Source organism: Berghia stephanieae, chromosome 3 (assembly GCF_034508935.2).
Source record: "Berghia stephanieae isolate SIO BIC M18660-M18661 chromosome 3, UCSD_Bste_1.3, whole genome shotgun sequence".
NCBI lineage: Eukaryota > Metazoa > Mollusca > Gastropoda > Nudibranchia > Aeolidiidae > Berghia > Berghia stephanieae.
This window is the reverse complement of record NC_088362.1, coordinates 18,096,855-18,115,429: the sequence shown is the minus strand read 5'-3', so window position 1 is coordinate 18,115,429 and position 18,575 is coordinate 18,096,855. Positions and strand designations below refer to the sequence as shown.

At 33.8% G+C, this 18,575-nt stretch overlaps 1 protein-coding gene across 6 annotated transcripts in view; it reads right to left on the bottom strand.

The window, feature by feature from the left end:
• Window positions 1–1,971: 1,971 nt before the first annotated feature.
• The window catches only part of LOC144967267 (inositol polyphosphate 5-phosphatase K-like), a 29,273-nt gene continuing 12,669 nt past the window's right edge, over window positions 1,972–18,575 (bottom strand). For all 6 annotated transcript variants that reach the window (XM_078904304.1, XM_078904300.1, XM_078904301.1 and 3 more), the window contains 11 exons: window positions 17,358–17,453; window positions 15,913–15,985; window positions 14,469–14,585; window positions 12,881–12,988; window positions 11,608–11,675; window positions 8,706–8,814; window positions 7,868–7,977; window positions 5,555–5,720; window positions 4,567–4,701; window positions 3,241–3,432; window positions 1,972–2,603 (listed from right to left, as the gene is read on the bottom strand). In XM_078904304.1, the coding sequence (XP_078760430.1) occupies window positions 2,592–2,603; window positions 3,241–3,432; window positions 4,567–4,701; window positions 5,555–5,720; window positions 7,868–7,977; window positions 8,706–8,814; window positions 11,608–11,675; window positions 12,881–12,988; window positions 14,469–14,585; window positions 15,913–15,985; window positions 17,358–17,453 (1,186 nt within the window). In that variant the 3' untranslated portion in view covers window positions 1,972–2,591. The remainder of the gene's footprint in view (window positions 2,604–3,240; window positions 3,433–4,566; window positions 4,702–5,554; window positions 5,721–7,867; window positions 7,978–8,705; window positions 8,815–11,607; window positions 11,676–12,880; window positions 12,989–14,468; window positions 14,586–15,912; window positions 15,986–17,357; window positions 17,454–18,575) is intronic.

The window sequence follows — 18,575 nt, the reverse complement described above, 5'->3', positions numbered from 1 at the left end:
AAAAGAAAGAAAATGGGATAGTAAAAAGTTATAGAATTACAATAAAGCATCCGAGAAAAGGGAAGACAAAGGGGAGTTGGTTCAAAAAAGAAACAGGTGTAGATTCCAAAAGCACACTATCAAAGTACTTAGTTTGAGATCACTAAAAGTCTCATCCAGACACAAGCACAGGTCCCAACTAAGAGGAACACACTCAAATGTTTACCAATCATATAATATAATGTGTAAACTAAACATAATACTATGCATAACAACAGAGAGATGATTTACAAGGAAAAAAATATCATCTCCCAAAACTATAACTATACATTTGACTGTTTCCCTCTCAGCCAAGGACTCTGACCAAGGTCAGGACAAAACCAAACAATCTCATTCCAAGACAAAGACAGAAAGCAATTGGAAAACAGATAAGAGGGGATAAAAGACACAGCAAGTACCTCCCTGCCCGCTATGGGAGGTAGGAACCCCACCCAGGAAGAAGGGGTTTGATGTCTAAACGTTCCGTGTTTGGTATTTTGTTCTTTTTTGAAGCTGTTATATTCATTTTTGTTTATTACTTTTTACAGGCCACAACTTCTAGCAGCTTAGTGGCTTAGTGTCACTTTGAAATGTGACGAGTACAACTTACAAAGTAAACTTATTTAACATGATTTTTTTCTTTCTTGTATCTTGATTTGTTTGAATTTTTCTTTTAAAGAATATTTTAAATCACGAAGCAAATATTTAAAATACGTGTTACATACAACTCACCTTTGATAAATAACATCAGCAGTTCCATATGAGATATCAGCAGATAAGAAGGGAAGACAAATTAATGTCAGGCAGTTTTCTGCATCCATTCCATAGCTCGTGGATTTGAATTCATCATTTGACAATGAAATAAAATTTAACAATAAAAATAAAACAGAGAATGCAATGAATCATGGGGGCACTGATAAAAGTTGGTACTATTGATAGAGATAATGTACTTTTAACCATTGTATTATATCCAACAATAACCTGGAAATTTGAAGGTGTGTTAAATCAGACCTGTCTTACTATTACAAACAATTTGTAGAATTACGAAATTTTGGCTCAATTTCAGAATTTTTAAGCATCTCTAAGTCAATGAAACTTATTGAAAATGAACGTTGCTGCCAGACGACATAATATAAAGAATTTTGAAGTGTTATTTAATCTTTCTGATGGTAAATTGTTGATTTATAAAGCTAATTAGAGCGACTACAATTTTTATCTCCTTAAAACTACGATTTTTTAAATTTTCAAGTGGGCAGGTCTGGTTAAATAGACCAAAAATACATTATGCCCAATGAGTCCCTGTTCTGACACTACTTTTTTCTTTAAATAGTCAAAGAAAATTAACTTTGAATCATATATCTCTCAACTACCGTAAATTATTTTTCAAAGTGTCAAAACACATAAAATAAGGGGGAAAGAAGAAATAAAAGAAAACAAACAAACAGAAAACCAACATCAAACAAACAAATAAACAAAAAACTTCTGAGACTTTAAACATTCTCTTGTGATTCTGTTAAAAAGGATATTTATAAAATCATAAATTTAATAACAAATTGCCCCCCAAAAATTAATCAAAATAATAATAACAAAGGAACTTAAAAAATGGCCAGAAATATAATACCCCTTCCCAAAAAAAAAAGAAAAAGACCAAAACAAAACAAACAAAAACCGCCAAAAAAAACCCACTTTAAAAGAAAAGAACGAAAATTAAAAGGATTTGATTAAACGGAAGTGAAAGGGGGGATAGGAGAGGAAGAGTGATATCAAAATAGACATTAAGAATTGAGTCGTTTGAATGTAAGCAATAAATAAGTTGCAATATATGGCAATGGCAATAGAGGGTATCACAAAGCCTGAGTAAAATTACTCTGGCAAAGAAAAAAAGAAGCATAACAGGCCTTTAAATCTAAAAACTCCACATTGCATCAAATGGTAATATAGGACAATTGCATTTAAAGTGTTGCAAGAGTTACTTTATTAAAGTCTATAAATATATCATATATTGTCATTTTCGTATTAGTATTAATTAAAACATATTTCATTTTCCCAGGTAAGGTTAAAATCAAAAGACAAATATTTAAAATATTTAAGGTTCAAGATAAAATATTCAACAATGAAATCGGAACTAAAACATTTCTTGTATAATAGCTTTCAATGCAAATATACCAGTGCTTTTTAATGCTTATATTTATACATATATATATATATATATCCAATATCCACATAAATGAAGTATAAAATATAGATTTTCATTTTTGAAATAAACTCCTAAAAATGCACAAGAGTGTCACCTGACAAATCCGAAAATCTATATTTATTCTCAAATACATTTATATTTTACATCACTGTTTTATGGTTTTAAAACTAAATTTATCAATGGAAAAAAAAAAAACCCATGGCGACAGTGAAAGATAATATTGAACTTGGATTGAATTTTAAAAATTGATTTTTGACAGGTCAGGTAACACTACTTTGTTGGTTGTGGAAATATTCTTCTATTCACAACTTAATCTCCACTCTTTGACTGGGACGCCAAATAGGTACCAATTGTTGGCTGTCAAACATAATCTCTGTCAATCTTTGATCTGGAAATATAAAATGAAAAGAATATTCAGTTAGCATTGTGACAATCCAAGTAAGTTACAACAGATATGATGTAATGCAAAACGCCTATGTAATCCTTCAGAATCAACAAAGAGTCAAAGTGAATACCATGTTGCTAGAAGCAGTGAACTGGTCTGAATGGCTATGTGGTTTTGTGGTATGACACTCATTTTCAGATCGGAACATCCTGGATTCGAGCCTCGCTTGGTGCATAGTTGAGTCCTTGGAAAAGGCTCTTTACTCACATTCTCACCATACTCAGGTGTACCTGGCCGTCAACAGCATTGTCTCTGTCAAAAAAAATTGTAATATCGCCTAAAAGGCGTCATGTCTCGTTCTCCATGTTATATTTTGCTGTTGGTCAGGGACCCTTTGTAAAGCACTTTGAGCACATTTAGTGGATATTGCGCTATATAAAAGCTGAATTTTTTTTTTAAACTGTAAAAAGAAATGGACAAAAATAATATAAAAATTTCAAAAATAATTCTCTTCTTTTTAATTTAGGGTTTATACTGAGGTCAGCCCAACGTTTTCATTCATTGCATTAGTAAATGTTTCAAAGAGTGAACCAATTTTTAAAAACTAATAATCATAAAGAAAGAAAGAAAAGAATCTTACCTTGAATATTTTGCTGACGCCACTGAAGGAATATTTTTTACTGAAGTAACACAAAACAAAACTGGCACCTTTGGCCAAGTTCTGGAAAGTACTTGAAGGAATTTGAATTGTACCGCTATAAGGATGAGACACATAGTTGACAACAGCATATTGATAAGAGATGTAGTCGGTAAACAGCCGGATAAAATTGACCTAAAGAGATGAAAATGGAAATTAAAAAAGAAATAGTATGATATTGCCATCTGATCTCATCTGCATCATCATCATCCTCATCCTACTCCTCTTTCTTCTTCCTCTTCTTCCACTAATGAAAAAAACAACAACAACAAGAACAACGTCAACTACAATAAAAACTAGTCAATATTATTCAATATGGCTTTGTTGACCTAAAATCATCCACAAAAGATTTTTTTTAAGTACTTCATCACAATTCAACATGACTTGTATGGAGAACAATATTTTACATATGGAAAATGATTTTTTTAAAAGGTGGTGAAAGGTGATGCAGCCAAAAAAAATAATTAAAAAAAAAAATATTGACGATTCTTCGAAGATTAAGTGGATGCACAAGCCATATAAATGGGTTATAAAAGGAATGTATTTCTCACCAATTCTGTCTCTTAGTTGTGTTCAACATAGTGAACACTATTATAAGGACATTATTTCACAAGGCTTAATGTTTTCTATGAGTGAACAAAACTCACAAATCACATAATTCACGAAACCATCAACACTTAGAGGACAGTCCTGTGTGTTTCAGTCCTTGTAATTATTATATGTTGCTACCAATCAAGGGACTGAATTAGGCAGCAAATGGATTCATTCAATATACTACTACTAGAAATAATAATAGAAGTAGTAGTAGTAGTAGTAGTAATTGTAGTAGTAGTAGTAGTAGTAGTAGTAGTAGTAGTAGTAGTAGTAGTAGTAGTAGTAGATGTAGTATTAGTAGTAGTGGTAGTAGTAGTAGTAGTAGTAGTAGTAGTAGTAGTAGTAGTAGTAGTAGTACTAGTAGTAGTTGTTGTAGTAGTAGTAGCAGTACTAGTAATAGCAGTACTAGTAGTAGTAGAAGTAGTAGTAGAAGTAGTAGTAGTAGTAGTAGTAGTAGTAGTAGTAGTAGTAGTAGTAGTAGTAGTAGTAGTAGTAGTAGTAGTAATAATATAGTAGTAGTAGTAGTAGTAGTAGTAGTAGTAGTAGTAGTAGTAGTAGTAGTAGTAGTAGTAGTAGTAGTAGTAGTAGTAGAAGTAGTAGTTGTAGTAGAAGAACTTAAATAAATAAATAAATTAAAAAAAATAAATAAATAAAATAGAACAAATAAATACTAACATGAAATAAGCCGATCCAATCTGAGGTACAGAGTTCCATGCTACGACTGGTATAACTGACACTCATAGGCACTGTTCTGGATACTGTCTTGTTTATTTTGAATTTCACGGGATTCATCTGTGGCTTAGAAAGACCCTGCAGATTACACATAGAATAAATGGATTGTTGACATTTTAAAAAATCAGACGTTGAGCTGCAGCTATGTGGTCTAGTGGTATGACTTGCCTGCAGATCAGAAGGTCCTGGGTTCGAGTCCCACTCTCAGAGGCACAAAGTTAAGTCGTTGGAAAAGGCTCTTGATTCACATTCTGTTACAGTGCTCAGGTGTAAAATGAGTACCTGGCCATTAACAGCGTTGTCTGTCGGAATGATGGTATTAACACCTAACAGGCAACATGTTTCATCCTACATGTTAAGTGTTACTGTTGGCTAGGGACCCCTTGTAAAATGCTTTGAGCATGCTATAAAAATGCTAAAAACAAATAAACAAACAAACTTAATAAAGACAATAAAACAGGATAAGACGGTTTTTAAAAATCAGAATTTTTGTTTTTTAAATCCTTTATTTTTGGGGGGAAATGACACACAAACAAAATAATAATAAACAAAAAAAATATTGTCATAATATTAATATCTAAATTCATAATACCCTTTCTATTTCATTCAACAAAAAGGAATATTAGCCTACATTTGCATCAGTCTTGACACATTAAAAGATTGGAATATCCCAGGTGTCAGCCAGAGCACACCACCACAAAAAGAGTTAGGTTGGACAAGGTGACCTTCTTAAGGCCACACAGCACAGCGGGTAGCCAAACTCAGTATGTTTTGGGTGCAAAGCAAAGACTATACCACTATATGTATAATATATCAAAAAATTATAAATTATAAATGAATAAACACATAAATTGATTAATTAATAATTACTTAAATTTTTAAAATGAAAATAAAAACTTTATATATAAAAAGAAATAGGCAAGACTATTACTAAAATATCCATGGTACAAGAGACAGGCTTGTGATCACTCTCTTTGAAAGACGGGTGTGACCGGTAGCCTGAGAAGTCCACATTTAAATGGTCTTTTTTCCCATAAGTAACTTTGTGGTGGAAGCCCAAAACTCGATCTGTATAACTTGGAACTCTTTTCTTTTGGCTGTATAATAAAAACGAAAAGAAAAAAAAAATCAGTTTTAGAAGCTTAAAGGCATCTAGGTCATATCAGAGCAAAAAAGGGGATAGTACACATAAACAAAATAAGAAAATTAGACTTTAAGTTCAGTGCATGCGTTACTCTTGAACGTCATAGGCGCCAAAGAAAATGTAATATGGGAGAATAGTTCTAATAATTGATAAGTGAAAATCTTCCCCTGTGTCCTCGGGTGTGTTGACGGCTCAGTTGGTTGAGCACTTGCTATCCTGAATGAACTGCAGATCCATGGGCCCTATTAGGTGAATACGGTTATCACAGATTCTGTCCCTTAGTTGTGCCCAACACAGTGAACACTATTAAGAGGACAGCCCACATGTAAACACTACTATTTTTGGGGTTGGGGCTTGATGGTTTCTACGAGTGAACAAAACTCATAAAATTAAACAATTAATTAAAACAACAAGCCACAACAACACCGAGATGCCAGTGCCGTATGTAAAGAACTTTGTAATAAGTCTTGGTCAGAAAAGAAATGCCCTCCCACAACTGTCTTCCTTTTGGTAAAAGTTACAAAGACTCCAGTCTGGAACAGAGCAAGCAAAGTTGTTACCTCATTCAAGGACATGAAGTAGAAGCCACTTCCACGTAGAAAGGGATAACATATAGATGGCTTGACCCTACCAGTACCCTCCATCAACTAAGCTCTTTGACTTCTTCCTCATCCTCTTCCTTCTTATCTCCATCTTATATTGAGGAACAGTACTCTCAGAATGAACTACCTATGCACATTTGCAATCAAACTAAAGATGAGATGTGTTAAACCGTATGAAGAAAAGCTATTCAACTTATTGGGAAACATACCTATCCATTATTTCTGTATTTTCATGGGAGATATAGCAGGGTTGCCAATTCAGAAGGCAAAAATTGATTGAACATTTACGCAAACACATCCACCAACCAGTATCTGAGCATTGAACTCCAGTTAAAATACATTTTGTACTTAGTTTGTTTGTTTTTTCGTTCAGCAGGATTGGAAAATATACTGAGGTTTTTTAACATCAGTAAATATACTGAAAATTGGCAACCATGATATAGTCATTTAGCCTTTAACATCATTCATTAACTTTATAATTCTTTCTTTGCTTTTACTAGGCTTTTGAAAAATCTCAAAGCCTTATTTAACACCATTTTTAACAGTATTTTTAAAAAAGAGAGCACATCCAATTTAATAATATAGTGGTAACAATAATAATAATAATAACAACAACAACAACAACAACAACAACAACAACAACAACAACAACAACAACAGCAGCAGCAGCAGCAGCAGCAGCAGCAGCAGCAACAGCAGCATCAGCACAGCAACACAACAACAACAACAACAACAACAACACACAACAACAACAACAACAACAACAACAACAACAATAATAATAATAATAATAATAATCAACAACAACAAAATAATAATAATAACAATAATAATAATAATAATAATAATAATAATATAATAATAATAATAATAATAATAATAATAATAATAATAATAATAATAAACCCATATTCTAAAAGGATGTTTTACTGTCACAAATTTAGAAATATTTATTGAAAGGCGTGAATGGGCATAATTTGCAGTTTTGAAATGACAATTAAGATTTGAGAATATTTCGTTGATCAAATTATTGCAGCAGAAAAGTCACATGGCACAATACCTTAAATTTTGACAGGTATATAACCCAATGTGGTTCAGAGTTGCATTCTTATAGTTGGCACCTCTGGTGTATTTTCAAAGCTCTAAGCATTCAATAACTGTAATATGATTTGATATACTGTGTCATAAGTTAAATGTTGTTAAATTGAATTCGTATCACTTTTCCATCAACACTTGTCTTACCGTTATATGTTTTGTTATATATAACTGTAAAATGCTTAGAGCCTGTGACAACGGAGTAAAGCGCTATATAAATGCCATTTATTATTATCAATATTTATAAATAAGAAGTAACACAAAGAGAAATAATAATAAAAGCTTAACGTCTGAGCTTCTTAAGCTTGAAAACCTAGATGCTTCTCAGTTGTTCCATTATATTCAATGTCGATAAAAAAACAAATTTTAAAAAACCTTAACTTTTGTGCTTACTGGACTTTACCTCGTATCATAGATATCTGTTCCAATATCAAATTTATAGGTCGGTTTAAAACGAATCGGGGCTTCTTCAAAATCTTGAAATATCAATCCCTCTTTCATGACTGACCTTAACTGAGAAGCAGAAACAAATAATAGAGAAAAAATAAAAACATTGCCATTTTAACCATCACATATCTGATATGTATGATGGCCTGAAAAAACCCAAAACTAAACAAATCTGGGGAAATTGGAATCTAGGATGATGTTGTTAGATTGAGCAATCAAACTCTTTAAAATACCTTATCAAGGGACAGAAGTTATCGGCATTCAAGTACAACCAAGTGGTAGAGATACAGACACAAAGAGAATGATCACTCTCTAGCTTGGCATAATAAACAATAAATGCTTTATCACGATCATTTTTCTTCAGAAAGTGTGACCCATGAGACCTGGCTCTGAAATGACCTGAAAGTGTTGAAAGCGCAGTATAACCCCTAAAAACAATTTAAACACAATCATGTTATTTAAGATGCATAGCTGACATTGCATCAGCAATCAATATTACTTTAAACACTTTTAAACCTACTTTTGTTAACTTAGCAATTCTACTGCTCTTAATAAATATATATGGTTCTGACTCTGATTTATTTGTAATTTTTTTTTTTTTTTTTAAAATAACAGTAGCAGTGTACACTGATAGGGTTTTTATAAAAGCTACTAAATACAAACAACGTCAATCAGTTTATGTATAGAAAATTGTATAGAAAAGATTTTTAAAAAAACAAACTAAAAAACAAACTTCATCAAGCTACAGCTTTTTAGCTTACAAAACAAGGAAATGTAATTAAAAAATGGTTTACCTGATCATGCTCTAATAGAGTATTTATGTCATTCTTTTGTATGTGACCTAATGCTTCCTCATAAGGCATCTCTACACGAAAATTCATGTCACCCATCCAAAACACATAACTGAAATTAAAAGGAAAAAACAAAAAACAAAAAAAGATCCAAAACCATGAGCTTTTATATATTCAGTCGACTCCGCTTAATCGCATACCCTCGGGAGTTCGGGTTAGTGTGTCGATTAAGCGGAGTGTGAGATTAAGCAGAGAGGCTAAAAATATCATCTAAGCACCAGCTTTCATGTACAATTCATGTAGGACTTTCTGCTCTGAGTTTTTTACGAGTATGGGGCCGTCATGCTTAAGACATGGCCTCATTAGAAGTTGTTTTTTTTTCTAGGCTAGGGACCTCTATTGAGCTAAATAAAAGCTCTTTTTTTGCCACTAGGGTGAGAGAACAACCAGGGATTTACACTAAATGTCATACCACAAAACCATAGAGCCTCTTTGAGGTCAGAGGAAGAAAGAGGGCAATTAAAATACATAAAACAGAAATTACCAAAGCTATTTAGTATTAATACTTAAACAATATGGACTATATCGCCTGCTTGGAACATAGTGCTTCAAAGTTCAATCTTATAGCTGTATATGAATACTGTTGTTGAAAGCTTGCAAGAATGTGATGGATCTGATACTGATAGTGATATTGGAATAGGTTCAAACAGTTTTTTGGCTGGAATGGCTAATATATAACTTTTATGCATAAAGTAGAGGGGGTTCTATGAGTAATGATCTCACTGTAATTGATTGTTGTTGTGTTTGATCTAAATAAAAAATTAGAAATGAATAATGAAAAATTGCTGTCAATAACATTCATCCAAAAAATATACCCAAATAAATGCTTTGTCTTACTCTGATGCACAAAAAGCAACAAACAATGCATGAAGAAATTATCTAACTCAACCCTAGCCCTCTACATCTGTGCTGTCCAATCTCCCAAGAGATTTTTCGTACTTTTCAAAATTGGAAGAAAAAAAATATACTCAGTTACTCAATCTTAAAGAAAATTGGCAGGTAAAAATAAAAATAAAAATAAAATAAAATTCCCTTTATTCATCCCATAGGGGAAAATTTTCTCTAGGGTCTATTCCAAGGGAAGACTGGAATAACCAAGGCATCAACCGCAATGCAACGCCATAAATTGAGAAAGGGGGAGATGACTTGCTCATGGCCATACAGCGCATCGGCGGGTGATTGAACTCGGTATGTTCCGGGTACGAAGCAAAGACCCTACCGCTGAGCCACGCTGCCCACCAGGTACATAGTTGTATTCAACTACCATTATCTTATAAACATTAGAATCAGTAGCTTTAATAATACGCATTAGTGCCGCGCTGAGGACCGGTCCAAGGACCGGTCCCACGGTCTTTTAGCTGTGAACCGAGGATCGGTCCGATAGGGATGACCGGCGGCGGTCCTCACTTCTTATCACCTTTCCACGGTCTCGCGCCATACTAGGCTACTTCCCCAGCGATTCGTTGCCTCGGTTGCCTATCTTCCACCAATCACCACCCATCCCACTTAATTAATCGCACCCACTCCCCTTTGCCATACACTAAACGACACAGACGACCATACAGGCAGACGACCACCAACCTCCACTCCGCAAACCGCCCTTTCGTGTGTGAGATGGGGGGAACAGGAGGCGCACGCCTTGGACGATTCCATTATTGGGGTAAATTTCAAAATTTACTACACCATAATGATCGCAATGACAATGATCTATGGTGAAGGCATGACCCCTCTTCTCTAATGGGTTATTGTTTGAAATGTATGTGACTACTAAAGATGTGTGTGTTTGTGTGTGTGTGTGTGTGTGTGTGTGTGTGTGTGTGTGTGTCGAACCTAGCAAGAGCAAATCCGATTTTTTGTTTTCTTTTGTCCATCTCTTGTCACCACTCCTTTCTATCGCAGTGTTGTCATTTAAAATAATACAATAATATTAAAATTTCGTTTGGTGTTTTTACTAATCAAATAATATGAGTTTCATTAGTTTCTTCCTTCCAAAAAATCCAGTTATAACGTCTGAATTTTAAAAAAGTCCAATAGAATATTTGGGGACCCCGATAGCTCAGTTGATAGAGCACTCTCTTTATACGCAAAGGGCCAGAGATCGATCCCGGGTGCAGTCGAGTTTTTTCTGAATCCCTGTCTACTCAGCAATGAATGGGTAGCTGAGTTTGTTAGATCTGGCGAAAAGTCACCATCGACCCCTCTTATAACCTCGTCCACCCCCTCTTATTATAACTTCACGTCTCTTTCTTAGTCTTCAATGCTCGCTGCCCTCTAATGTGTGTGTGTGTGAGGGGGGGGGGAGTAGGAGTTGCGTGTGTGTATCAACGCCACGAACAACTCGATCAACGCCTTGGGCGATGCCATTATCTCCGTTAATGGGGATAAATTTCAAATTTTATTAAATTATCGAAGTAACAATGAAGTACGGTGAGCAAATAAAGAAGGCATCACCCCTCTTCTCTAATTAGGTTACAATTTGAAATGAGTGTGACTACTCCGTGTGTTTTACTCCTGTAGACCACGGTTTTCATCGTGTAGCGGTCTTTAACGGTTCAAGAATGAACGATCCCACGGTCTCAAAGGTCAAACCGGTTCGAATTTCCAACAGTCTCTCAGGAATGTTCAATGTCGAAAAGGACCGGTCCTAGGACCGGTCCTTGCGGTCTTCATTTCCCAAGGACCGTAGGACCGTGGTCCTTAAGCTTGCAAAGGACCGCCCCGCACTAATACGCATGTAATGTGACTTAGAAACAAAATGTAAATAATGATGGGGTAAAGTACCCATAACCAAATACTGAGAGAGTTAGTTTGTATTAGGGTTGAGTGAGTTAAAATTAAAACTTACTCATGGTCGAGGATACAATTTACATCTTGGTCTCTGAACTTCTGGTTATCAATGATATCAGTGACATCCTTAAGGAAATAAAAAAAACAAAAAAAAAACAACCTCATTTATACAAATCTATGTTTGTATCTTGTAACCTATTCATCCATGATAATTCTAGCTATTATAGACAATTCATTTTAGTGTAATTATTTATATCAACTATTCAATTATTTGATAATTTTAATTATTACTCAAGAAAAATTCCTTGAACATTTAATTATGTGTTTGAAGACCAATAATGTATGCTTTATCCAAGATGATTTGTTTTTAATCATTCACAAATGACCTACTGTTTTCTAGATCGTTTAATTTACTAATTTTAGCTCGCAGAATGATCCAATATTGTGGGAGGAGGATGTTTGTTACATTTTGCAATCACTGCTACCTACAAATCACTGTATTTCCATTAAAGATTTCATCTGTGTTTGTTCCAACATTTGTTCAAGTGTATAGGAAAATAAAAAGTATGTTAATCTTCTACACTTAAATGGATGTAATTACAAATCTGTATAAACTACCATGAAATTCTGATCACTGAAAATAATCGAGAACTGAAAAATGACAGTTTCAGAAGTTAAAAAAAAATTGTCATAAATGTAAAAATATCAAAGCAAAATATAAATTCTGGGCCTCAACACAAATGTCCACAATAACATTGATGGCCTCAGTCGCTATCTGTTCAACTTCATGAATATGCAATTTTTAAATTTTATGTAGGCCAATAATGCATCATGACTATAAACATTGTGAAAAATATTAATTATCCTATGAAAATGCTTTATTTTCTTAAATGAAAAACTATTCATGTTATATCGTTGGTAGTTTTTGAACTCCCCAGCATAATTGGGTTTCCCCCAAGTTGAGTGGTTTGTGAATGCGGTCATCAATACCCTTATTGTCTCATCACTGATAAAATGTAAGTATAAAATATGAGTGTTAATGAGTTACATTTTAAAAAGTAAATCTATAAATTGAGGGGGAAATCGGATCATGCTAAATATCAGCATTCTTTAAACTTTTTAATAACTAATTGTATATGACATTAAATTTTTTTTATTTTTAAGTATTCTAAGATGATGTCAAAAGTTCTATTTTATTTCAACATTTATTTTATAGTTCAAAATGGTCAGTATGGCTTGCATTTGATATATCGTATTGAATCACAAAAGCCATGATACTAAGCAATTTTTGAAAATATCAGTTCATGCAGACAAATCCTCGTCAACCTTACCTGGATACGATGAGAAACCTGATCTTCATGAGCTGCTAAGTGACTATTGACAAAGATTATATTGATACCGTATATGTCGAAACGAACACTGACAGCCCCTTTATTGCCCTGCATGGAATAGATATAAATACATATTAAAATAGATATGCAAATGCCAACACTTAATTAGCATGAACACCCAACATATTTGTACTGATTGTAAACCCTCCTCTCCTGTCAATGATCAAACTCAATAATAAATCCAGACCATACTTCAGACTGGACTTGGCGATCCTGAATAACTCAACTGGTTTAGCCCTAGATTCACAAAGAACAAATTTTTTTCAAATCTGGGCAAATTTTTTTCCCTGAGATTTCTGCTCATTCAATATTGATCTGAAAGCTGTGTCGTTGACATCTTGCAGAAAATACTTTATGACAGACTTAACTTTCAATAAAAAAAAAGTAGGAATCAAGTATTATTGTCCGTTTAATGTAACATAAACTGAGAAGAACTCCGATTCAATTGGCCTTGTGATTCTGAAGGACAAAAGGATTCATATCTAGCGAAACAATCATCATCAAATTTTGCATGGCCTTTAAAATTGACATGAAGATGATTTCCTATGAGTCTATTTAAAGATCATGTTGGCTTTCAAAAAATCAACCAACTTTCACGAAATGTTATTGTAGTGACAGAGTACATACATGCCTACACACACAAGTACTCACAGGCATATTAACACACACAATAACATCTTGCTAAGTGCAAAGTTGGTATGATTAGTTGGTCATCGCTCTCTATGAGTATGTTGTCCTTTATTTCATTCATTCATTATGATTTTGTTCTAACTATGGTGTAGACAGTCCAGTACAAAAATATCAGTATCAATATGAAGTTAGATAATCAAAGATTACAGTGTCAGCGTGTTGTGGTTCCTTTTTGTCTTTATCTTGCTCCTTTTTCTTTCAGTATATAATAAGATTTATCATCATATACTATTCATCTCTCTATTAGATAATTTATATTTATAGTATTTTGATATGAAAATCTAAGAGGCAAAAAAGTGTCATTGCAACAAATAGGTTGCGTCATTTTCCTCAAAGTGAACTATAACAAAACATTTTACAAGCTGAAGGAAAAGCCAAATAAAAAATGGGGAGTTAATAATTATTGGTGATTTACCCTGTTAAATTCCAATTACGACAATCTCAAAACAGATAATAAAATAATAAATAATAAATAAGATTTGAAAAATACAATCCATTCATTACAATATTAAACCAGATTCTGTAAAATACAAGATATAAATGTCTGGCAGTTGTTTTGTTTATCAATTTGTCTTTTTGATGGGTAGATATTTAAGAGTGGCTCAGCAGTATGGTATTTGCTTCATACCCAAAAGATACCAAGTTTGAATACCTGATGCGCTGTGTGACCTCGAGCAAATCACTTCACTCTAGCTCAGTTTGCGGCGCTGCACTGCGGCTAACGCTTGGATTATTCCAGTCTTCCCTTGGAATAGACTCTAAAGACAAATTTAAACTATAGGATGAATAAAGGGAATTAAAAAACAAAAAAAAAAATATAAAAAAAACCCAAACTCACCCACATCCCACCTAATCCTGTTTTTGTTGCCTCTGATTCAATATGCGTAACAAAATTCAATAAATGCCTCTGGACAAAGACCATTATCACAATTCCTTGCAATTTGCGAGATTTTATCTGTTGAGGAAAAATAATTATTTTTAAAATACAAAAATTTAAATATCCAACTATAACTATAAGAAGGTCTAGATTTAAAGCCAAATGATTTACAATAAGAAACATACCAATGTTTGTTGTTTATCTTTCAATGTTTAACTGCTTATTGATTGTTTAGTGCTTAACAGTGACAAGTTGTATAATAACAAGTAAAATATTACAATAATCTTTATTACACACACATACACACACACACACTCTCACACATACAAACACGAACAAACGCAAATACACACTAAGATTATTACTAAATGGAAAAATACCTTGATAATCAACAATAGATTTACAACTTTTTGAGATGGGTATTTAAAATTGTTGCAAAGAGTGAGTTCAAATCTAAATCACTAAATAAAGACACAGTTATGTTTCTGATTTGGTTGAGGTAGTTTAAGAATGTTTTAAAACAAGCCTAGCGTCATTATTCCGTACAACTTGAAGGCTATTTCATTTCTAATTTTGCCACATTACCAGTAAGGAATTGCAATAGTCCAACTTTGAAAGTTCAAAAGAATTTATCAAAACTTCTATTTTTGTTGGGGTATAATTTCTGATCTTGCTGGTTCTTCTGATTTCAAGATGCATGGCTCTTATAAGGAGATTGACCTGACTGCACATTGAATAATTAGTGTTAATCGGTACAACAAGGTTTTTTTCATGCATTCAGAAGAAGAAATAAAAGGATTCTGGAAACACCCTTAACATTTGAAGGATATTTTACCAACCACTGTTAAAAATTTATGTTTTTTCATTATTTAACTTGAGTTTATTTCTGCCCATCCACGTTTTGACTCCATTTAAACACACCTCATTTCACCATATGGCCAAGGACAGAAGCAGATGTTAGATGCTCTACGTTCCACACGGAGCAAAGACACTTAAGTCAAGTCATGTCATATTGCTTAATCAAATCTTAAATATCGCCACAGGAAAAGGAAGTGAATATTTGAGCATCATCTGCATAAAACTGATATAAAAGATCAAATTTCTTAATTACATTTGACAGTGGGTGCATATACATAGTAAAAATAAATAAGTAAATAAACAGATAGAATTCACTGTGCGCAAGATTGTTGTATCTAAATACTAAAAAATAAAAGAATTTTCTCATAACTCATCACACTAACGAGCAGATGGTCAAAAGTTAAAACATGAGATGAGGAGTGAGAGACACCGCAAAAGCTACATAAGTTTCTATCAAACAACATTTATATAATTTTTGGCAATCTTTTAACATAGGAAATTTAATTGTAACTTTTCAAAAAATCAACTGATAAGTGAAAATGCTCACCTTAATAAAACCTTCATTTGACAAGAGAGGATCCAGTGTTTGAGACCAGTCATAAGAGCCCACTTCTTGTAAGCTGAAACACATGGATAGAGTCATTGTTAGTATCAAACATCTAATATAGTACTATAATAGACACCACATCACTTAAAGCTTCTTTTAGGAGTAAACAAACAGAAATTATCTGTAAATCTTAATTCACAAAATGAATTGTCATCACAGGTAAGTCGTGGGCTGTCAGAACCTCCTGCTGGTACCGTTCAACATTCAAGGTTCTCTGGATTATCAAGAGAGGGGTTTTCATGTGTGCACTGATGCCACCCACTCCATGACGTTGCCACCACTGAATGATTCATCTCTGCCACACTTTGGTTGTTGAAGCCGGTGAAAATAGGTCTCCAAACATGGACAATTCCATCATTTTGCAGACAGAATGAAATGGCTCTCACTAAAAAGGACTGTGCTCCACTGTGGCTAGTACCATGTGCAATGTTTGAGTTTGAGTGTCGATTGGTAGCATAAATATTAATGCTGTTCATTAAGGACTTAACCAACATAAGGCCTGCAAGACTTCTGGGGATCTTCTTTTAGATGCCTCCTCACTGTTTCTGGACAGACACTGACATGAAATCAACAGTCACTCAAGTTGTAGATAGAGCAAAAGGGGTCTTGACAAAATGCCTTGACAAAATGTTTCTTGAAATGATACATCTTCCTTGTGTTTCTTTCATCCATGACCAACTAAAAGTCCGTCAAAGACAGACCAATTTGTGTCGGCCCTCTGAAATAGTTGAGTAATGGTGCTATTGTTACATCCCAATCTATGGCTTATGGGTGAGAACTGCCAGCCATTCCCATTCTCATTGTTTGGTATATATATTATATATATATATATATATATATATATATATATATATATATATATATATATATATATATATATATATATATATATATATATATATAAATATAATGTAATAATCAAATAGCATCATTATGTAGAGAGAAAAGCTGTCACCTCTATCAAATAGATAAATCCATCTGCCTTCCTCTCCCCAAAAGAAACCAAGCAGGGCCAAGCCCAAATCAAATGGTCTCATTCCAGAATCAAGACAGAAAACCACATCGAAAGGACATGGATTGAAGATATAACAGAGGAATAGATAGATGCAGATGCTTAACTCCATTCACAAATGGATACAGCTAAATTATGTACCAAAATACCACGATTTGAAATTTATGGAGAAAGATCATTAGCTCTTTCCTTACCGATGATTTTCAGTATTTTCCCAAAATAGCGGGATTACCCCGCAGAAAAATAGATTTTTAAATTCAAAACAAGCTATTATTAACTATTTGCCGAATTCCAAGGAGAATTTCACACACTACTAAAGACATGATACAGTGATTAGCATGAATTAAAATTTTTTAAAAATAATGGGACTCACCTAATTACGTAGATGTCTGCTGAGTACATGAAGAGCTGAGCTATCGTATCTTTAGGTGGTGGTTTACTGTTGACATTCCATGTGATGGTGTGAACTCTGGAGGTATCAAAAATCAACGTCACAAGGAAATTACAATGAGATGAGACTTATTGGGACAACACCAAAAGAGATTTTGTCAGGCAAATGGAAACAGTTTATTATTATGGAATCTGAGAACAAGATGATTGGAAAGAAGAGTTCATGGAAGCGGTGAATGATGAAGAATATCTGGATAGGATGAAAGGAAGACAAGCATAAAGAGCATTTCGTTGGAGGCCTTACCCTAAGCCAGGGGTCTCGATAGCTCAGGTGGTAGAGCACTAACTTCACATGCAAAAGGACCAAGATTGCTGCTCGGTGAAGTCAAGATTGTTTTCCACCCCACCTCCCCCTTCCACATCCACCCAGCTGTGATTGGGTAGTCTGGTCTGTTGGACCTAGCCGAGAATACTTTGCAATAGACAAGAAACCTATCCAAAGGGTAGCAAGCAATTACTATTGTCCACATCACATAAATTCGGGCTCCATGGGTCTAATTGCTTTGAAGGACTACTTTACCCAAACCGAGGATGAAAAGAGCTATAATCATGATGATGTGGATGATGATGATGGTGACAATGACAATGAGGATGACAACAAAGATTATGATATGATGATGTTTAGCTGTAAATGGAGAAAAAAAATTGACTTAATTTCAATAGTACCTCTGTAAAATAGGTGAATAATGGAACAAAGGAAATGCATTTTACATATATTATTGTAACAATCTTGATCCAGTAGTCACTCTATCATCTTGAAACAAATAATTGAAATCGAACAGGCTTCACTTGAGTGGGATTTAAAACACTTTTATGTCATTAGAAAAAGAAAAATGTGAACAACATACTGGACAGTTAGAGAAATTTAATCATCAGTTCCTGAAACTCTTTTGGACCAAAAGCACCAAAAAAAAAAAAAAGTAAGACGAAGGGAAAAATAGAAAAAAAAGTAGAATGCAGTAGCCATCTTGCCAATGAGCCTAGTCTTGGGACTACTCAATCTTATATAATTTCCAGCTCTGAAAAAGAGTTACTCAGCTGGTTCCTTGCACACTCTTTATTTATAGATACATAATTTAAAAGAAAAAAAATACAACCCATCCCTCATATCTCTCCAATTGATTTCCTTGATGAAGCCTGA